The sequence below is a fragment of the Pseudochaenichthys georgianus genome, chromosome 14 (genome assembly GCF_902827115.2).
Source record: "Pseudochaenichthys georgianus chromosome 14, fPseGeo1.2, whole genome shotgun sequence".
In the NCBI taxonomy this organism is placed as follows: domain Eukaryota; kingdom Metazoa; phylum Chordata; class Actinopteri; order Perciformes; family Channichthyidae; genus Pseudochaenichthys; species Pseudochaenichthys georgianus.
In genome coordinates this window covers 24,618,144-24,625,483 of record NC_047516.1, presented here as the reverse complement: position 1 = coordinate 24,625,483, position 7,340 = coordinate 24,618,144, and the positions used below count along the sequence as shown (strand labels likewise).

General features: G+C 38.0%; 1 protein-coding gene across 1 annotated transcript; it reads left to right on the top strand.

Moving 5' to 3' along the window:
• The first annotated feature begins 437 nt into the window (after positions 1 to 437).
• On the top strand, positions 438 to 6,664 carry ppme1 (protein phosphatase methylesterase 1). Its single transcript, XM_071205379.1, has 14 exons — positions 438 to 696; positions 1,486 to 1,581; positions 1,822 to 1,912; positions 2,031 to 2,088; positions 2,672 to 2,723; positions 2,872 to 3,026; positions 3,212 to 3,302; positions 3,653 to 3,718; positions 3,805 to 3,928; positions 4,011 to 4,140; positions 4,976 to 5,020; positions 5,133 to 5,197; positions 5,425 to 5,492; positions 5,579 to 6,664. The coding sequence occupies exons 1-14, from the start codon at positions 611 to 613 to the stop codon at positions 5,580 to 5,582; spliced, it is 1,131 nt and encodes a 376-aa protein (XP_071061480.1). The 5' UTR covers positions 438 to 610; the 3' UTR covers positions 5,583 to 6,664.
• Positions 6,665 to 7,340: the final 676 nt, after the last annotated feature.

Below are 7,340 nucleotides of genomic sequence, written 5' to 3'. Positions count from 1 at the left end.
GCACAAGATAGGGCGGGCAGACAGAGTTTTGTATAGCTAGGCGGAACGCCTCAGAAATCTGTCTCATATTGTTATTAGACACCTGTGTCCTTGAGCTGTAGAAAGTATAACGGTTATCAGAATATGGAAGTTCAAACTTTGTGTGAAGAGGAGTAGTTTCAACATAGTCTACCAAATCAGCTCTGTGGCCTTGAAGCGCTTGAGAATAATAACCCTCATTAGAGTATGCACAGAAAACAGCACATATGAAGAAATTGTACAGTAGTGTTAGACAATGCTTTTTAGAAGCATTTGGTTTTACCATATAAGGTAACATAAGAAATTGCCACTACAGTGATCACTGATCACAAATGAAATATGCAAATTATTTCTACTAATGGATGATTGCGATAGACAGCAGTAATGCTTCAAAGCGCCACACCAAGCTACCAAAAATAAAATCGTAGAAGAAGAGGCCGACCAAAAATAATCACAGCAGCAGAAGAAGAAACTAGCGTTAGCTGTAATTTATCCAATGCCTAGCTAGCGTCGGTGCAGGTGTCAGAGATAGTCTTATGCTGCGAAAGAGAGCACAGGTCGTTTTAACCAGATCGTGACAGAGACTGACAACATGGAGAGACAGCTGCATTTAAATCTTGTAACCTCCAGACCTCCCATGGCTGGAGGGTTGCAGTCCAGCTCCAAAATGAAAATGGGGTAAGCTACCTTAGCATCATAATAGCATTCGGTCAACTCTGCTACTACTTACACGTTTATATTTTCTATCATCACAGAAAGTGCTTTCTGTTACACTGGACTGGTATCTTTAGAGTTAGTTAAAATATAGCTGAACTACGCTTTAGCTAGTAAGGCTAGCTAGCTGTTGCTACCAGAGTTTATACCAAACAGTCGCAGATAAAACGCGATTCACACCATATCTTAAAATACAGGATAATTACATATACATATTTACGTTTGATCTAGCGTTAACCATTGATCTTAAATAACATTAGCTTAGATATGTCAGGTTAAGAGTGAGCATTGATGACAATCTAAAAGCAGTGTCTGAATATATGAATCCTTATGTCAACAAGAGTAGTCTCCACAAACAGAGACTTTAAGATCCTGTGTAACAGGGCTGGTTCAGGTGTTCAGGGCTCCTTCCGGGCTTGTTATTACTTGCCCACATAACGTGTTTTTAACATGTTACAAATATATGATATACCTTTTTTTAAAGTGATGATCATTTGTGTTTGAATATACACCAGCCAGAACATTAGCACAGTAGCATGTGGTGTGTTCTTGCTGAACATTTTGTTTTTAATAAATGTAGTGCTTGCATTACATTTGGATATTCCTGTATCCTCATAACCTCTCATTTATATGGACTATTTTTCTCTTAATGAAAACATGTATGTCAAAGCTGTATGTCTTGCACTATGGGTTTTGATAATTCAGCTGAAATATGAGATTGGTTTACATTTTGCTTCTCCTTTTTCTAAACAGACCCGGACGGAAAAGGGATTTCACCCCCCTGTCCTGGAGTCAGTACTTTGAAACTATTGAAGACGTTGAGGTGGAAAATGAAAATGGCAAAGACATATCCTTGACTGCTGCTTGTGTTTGTTCGAGACAATTAAGCATGAATTATTGAAGCTTTGGTGTGGCAGTCACCCAGAGCATTAGCATCCAACTAGGTCATTTAAGATTCAGTACTTGCACTATCTAACACATTATTGAAGATAAGCCATTTATAATATCAATGTTCTTATAAAGCAGTTTCTCTTCACGTTTTAACTCGTGCATAGCTCTGTTATGCATTACCTTGACAACCTGGAACATTTTCAGAGCTTACTGCAGCGGCGCCCATGGTCCCGTGCTGCTCCTGCTCCATGGAGGAGGACACTCTGCTCTCTCCTGGGCCGTGTTCACTGTGAGCAGCATTATAACTTCACTACTAAATTCTCTGATTAACCACATGTTTGAAATACACACCTATACTGTATATTGTGGAATGTTTATGGGTCTTTTCTTCTTTTCTTTTTTAACAGGCTGTAATATGCAGCAGGATCAACTGCAGGGTGGTTGCTATGGACCTTCGAGCTCATGGTAAATAAATGTAGTCTCAGGAAAAATTATTTATACCAATTGTCGTATTTGATTCAAACTTGAAGGCACAATCTGTATCGACGTCCTATGAGTCTGTGTTGCTCACTGGTTAAAATACGGCAGTTTAGTCGAAATCGGGAAATACATCATGGCTGTTTATTTAGTATATGTGACAATTCATGAACATACAGTGTGTACATATTCTCAGAATATTTAAGTTGAACTTAAACCTCTCTTTCAACCTATGCTTTGAGCAGCATAGGTTGAGTGGTTATATGTATACATGTTCATTATCTGTCACACATAATCTATATAAAATGTTACACACAAAAACGTTGAATCGTAGTCTTTGAAAGGTTATATTTACTCTTTAAACTATTTGTTGAAGACCAACAAATAAAGTCTTAAAAATAAGTTACATTTCTTATCCTAAACTATTTCCACCCATCCTTGCCCTCTGTGATTTGACGCTCTCTCTCTCTCTCTCTCTCTCTCTCTCTCTCTCTCTCTCTCTATATCAAACTGCTACATATTGCTAAGGTGGAACATATAGTGACATTTGCTTCCCTCTCATCACCTGCAGGCGACACCAAAGTGAAAAATCCTGATGATCTCTCTGCAGACACGATGGCCAAGTAAGTTGATGTACAGTATGCGCAGTTGCGACACACACACACACAGTCCACTTTGAGCTCTACAGCCACAGAAAAGCATTGGAGAGTTTGGTGGGTTCTTGTTATTGATAAAAGTAGTTCACATATTTCTCTTCTTTTTCTTCAAAAGGGATATTGGCAAAGTGGTGGAGGTGCTCTATGGAGATAACCCTCCTCCAATCATGATCATTGGGCACAGCATGGGCGGGGCCATTGCAGTTCACACAGCCGCTGCCAATCACATACCATCCCTGCTCGGCCTCTGTGTCATTGATGTTGTGGAAGGTTAGTGCTTTCTGGAATATCATAGAAAGCTGTTTGTTAATTATGACTTAGTTGACCTAATTGATGTTATTATTTTTGAGCACGCTGAAAATGTTTTTGATAAATGTTCACATTGAAATTAAATGAGCATGGTATAGTATTCCAGGATGTATTAATAACAAGTGAACGTTTTTAATTGCATTCAGGTACAGCAATGGATGCTTTGAACAGTATGCAGAACTTCCTCCGAAGTCGGCCAAAGACATTTAAATCTCTGGAAAATGCCATTGAGTGGAGGTATGATTGAACAAAAAATGTACTCTATCGCTATGTGGTTATTTTTCCCAAACGAAATTATAAAGTAAACATCATTTATTAAACCATATGATTCTAAATTAACAATACTCATTAACATTTTTTTATTGCATGTGTATTTGCTGCACATAAAGTGAAGCACACACTGACAAGTTATATTTATAAAAGAAAGTAGATGTTATAAAACACTTATTTATTTGATCAGATTAATTATTATATTTAAATTGAGACTTTTGAAGGTTCATACCAAAACCTCCATTAAAAGTTTAGAGTTAAGTTTAGAGTTTAAAGAAATGACAGCGTCTGAAACTTTTCCTTTGCTTTGTTTTCAGTGTAAAAAGTGGCCAGATCCGAAACATCGAGTCAGCACGAGTGTCAATGGGAGGCCAGGTGAAAAAGTATGTTTTAGTTTTAATATTTCATCTGGCATGGTTTTGCAAATGTATGTACTGAATATTCATCAGGTCTGATCGGACATTCACAGATGTGAGGAACCCCCCAGCAGTCCTGCTGTGTCTAATAGCATTGATGGTATTATAGAAGAGGAAGAGGATGAAGAGGTGGAGGAAGAATCCAACAAGAAAAGGATGAAGGAGGATGACCAAGAGGTTCAGTCTCTCTAAATATTTGTCTTTATTTTGTAACTTACATATATGTTTTTTGAGTGAGAGATTTTATTTTTCATAACAGGTCAAAAAGGAAAGCATTTTCACCTGGCGAGTGGAGCTGTCGAAGACGGAAAAATACTGGGAAGGCTGGTTCAGAGGCCTGTCTGCCCTCTTCCTCACGTGTCCTATGCCAAAATTGCTTCTGCTCGCAGGTTAGATATCTCCAAGTAAATGTACATACAAATGTGGTTCATGAGGGTCCGGTTAAGCAGTTTTGATGGAATTCAGTGCAGTCTAGGGCTGCACGATATTGAAAAAAACTGACATTGCAATATTTTTTCCCCCTGCGATATATATTGCGTTTTTTTTAACTATATTTAACCGGATAAAGGATTTTAGTAACGGACGTCTGGATCTTAACTGGTTGACTCATCATACCTTAAGTCATGATCTAACATGTCATGAGACATGTTGCTTACCCTCAAATAAGGGGGTTCATCTGTGAATGAAGAAGAGAAGAACCTTTTTGTATCCAAAATAGTTCCAGATGGCAGATGTTGCTTTTCTTTTTGGAAGTAAATCTTCATTCTCGCCGGTATTGTCCTCCTGTGCCTCGCTCATTTTTTACGGTGTTTAGATGGTCTGCAAACTAGCGGGGCGTGTCCTGCTGTGATCTGATCAAGAATGATTGTGATTGGTGGTTTGCTGTGCATGCAGAGTCTGCATGTCACTCACTCAAGTACCCCTGACATGAGAGCCGGGCAAATTTTCCTTTTGTAGCAAGCAGCAAAATAATTGTAACATGACGTGTTTGAGTTAATTCACCTACTTAATATCACACGTCCTAAAAAAAAAAAATGAAAGAAATAATAATAATTATTATAAAAAATTAATAAAATCGCACGTCCCTGCGGTTATCGCCATGACACGATATATAGTTCAGCCCTAGTGCAGTCCCACTAGTTTGGATAAATACAAATGAATTCTATTCAAAGCTATTTTGCTATTGGCTGCACAATTTCACCCCTGACTTAATCCATTGTACAGGAGTGGACAGGCTTGACAAAGACCTTACTATTGGACAGATGCAAGGTAAGCACCCCAAATTCAGATGTACTGCATATTTTCCATTTTATTTATGAATAATTATTTTCCTAAATGTAAAAAAACGCAGTTCTCAGACACGTCCACTTTTTGTCCACAGGGAAGTTTCAGATGCAGGTCCTCCCTCAGTGTGGTCACGCTGTCCATGAGGACGCGCCTGAAAAAGTAAGGGGTTAACATTTCCATCAACTTTCTCCCAATTACTGTGATGTATGATCCTTGATCTGCCAATGCTAACTCTGAGATATTGCTGTTTGTAGTGTCACATCTTGGTTCAGTTAATACGTCGGATTATGTTTTTTGGGGGATTTTCTGATTATGCTTAGCTGTGACTGTTCCAGAATCAGTTCATGCTCTTTTTATTGTCTTAATCTTCTCTCATCATTTTCTAGGTAGCAGATGCTCTAGCAACATTTATGGTCAGGCACAAATTCACTGAGTTTAAGGAAGCTTACCTGTGGTAAGTGAACTTCTAAGAATGTCAATGTTTAAGGAAATCCACATAGTACGTTTTTATGTAATAACTTTGTAATATTCTTTCAACAGCTAACTTCCAGTTTTCGTCTATATATAGCCAGCAGCCATAGAAGAAATGTTTCAAGATACATCGACATCCCCGAACAATTTAAAAGCAAATTAAGGAAAATATACAAGCATTATTATTATTATTATTATTATTATTGCTTTTTGTCATGTAGATACTTTGCCTTCAGCTTCGCCTTATTTTTTATTTTAAAACACTGGGATTTGATTGTACCACTCCTTTACAATTTATTTTTTTAAGTAATGCTCTACTTGTTAAATAATTACATGTTGAGTGCTTGCATCATTCTGACATGTTTTCCAAAAGTGTGTGTAATGTTTGAAATCAAATGATGATTAAAGATGGATGCAGCACATATGTCACCAATGCTTGTATATTCTGTGTGAATTAAAAGAACATCATGATCATTTTAAATGCTGTAGTTTATTTTACATGACGTGTAACAAGATAAATGTGATTGGTGTTTAGAATGGAGAAATCCAGCTGTGAGTATTTATTATAGTTTTCTATCATCTCATTTCACTTTAATTTGTTCTGAAATTCACATTTGCAGCACTTACAAATTATATCTGGCATTGTAACCCCTACTCACACTGAACATTTAATGTGTTGGGATAGCTTTGTTCCCACGGTTAAAGCCCACTTTACAGTGAGTGCTGTTAAGAATCAGCATGTGTTTACTGAAGTTGAACCCATTGAAAGAAAAATTGCCTGACAGATACTAGATTTCTTTATGCAAAGATTTACTGGGCCTCAGGTATTTTTCTCAACCGCACTTTTTAGTGTAGCTGTTTGTTTTATATAAAATCTATTCAGAAATGTTGATGTCCGTCCCACATTTGAATTCCTATTAATTGAACAGTTTACACATGACTAGACGGGAACATCAATCCTATTCGGCTTCAGTGACTCAGGCCTGGAGGTTGAACAATTTGCCAGATTGACAAAAAGGTCTCATGTCACAAGATCACTGATGTTATGAATGAAAACTTTTCCTGATCTGAAACAAAATATTTGTATAGATGATGATTGAAATTGTATTAGTAATTTTGCCTTTTTAAATAAAATACAATTGTGCAGAAAACTCAGATGTTGGTCAACTGGTTGAGAACATTTCCTTTATGTTAATTCCTCATTAAAAACAATGCTGAAAGGATATTTAAAGGTCCCATGACATGCTTTTCTGGTTATTACCCATCCCCTTGTGTATTATGTAGCTTTTTATGCATGTAAACGGTCTGCAGAGTCAAAACCCCTCTGTAGCGAGTAAAACTCTAACACAGAAAATACCTGTCTATGCTGCCCCAAAACGCCTCTTTTTCCATTTTTTTCTTCCGGGAATTAAGTGACGTAACGACGACCCCATGGACCAATTGGTCCAATCCGCTGAGCTGTTACGTTAAGTTTGCGGATTCAAATGTACCCAAATGGACCAATCTGCGGACTTCCAATCCTCACACACACACACTCAATCTTTTCTCATTTGCAGCTCCAGATTTCTCAGCCTTAAAGATGGCGGGACGTGGCGAGGCTGTAACCCCCACTTTCCACCGGGTCCGTCTGCGCCGCGGTTTTGATCTGACCTCCTCTAGCGCCATAACCCACCAGCTGCGTCCCAGAAGCGTAGCGTCGTGCGTGCAGGCTCGCAGTTTTGTTATTGATTCGGGCATCCTGGACAGTACTTCTACAAGAAAGTAAGTAGGCTACGTAGTTAAATGTTTTATTTTTAGGTCTGTTTAAATTGTGTTTATTGAATGGCTCTGT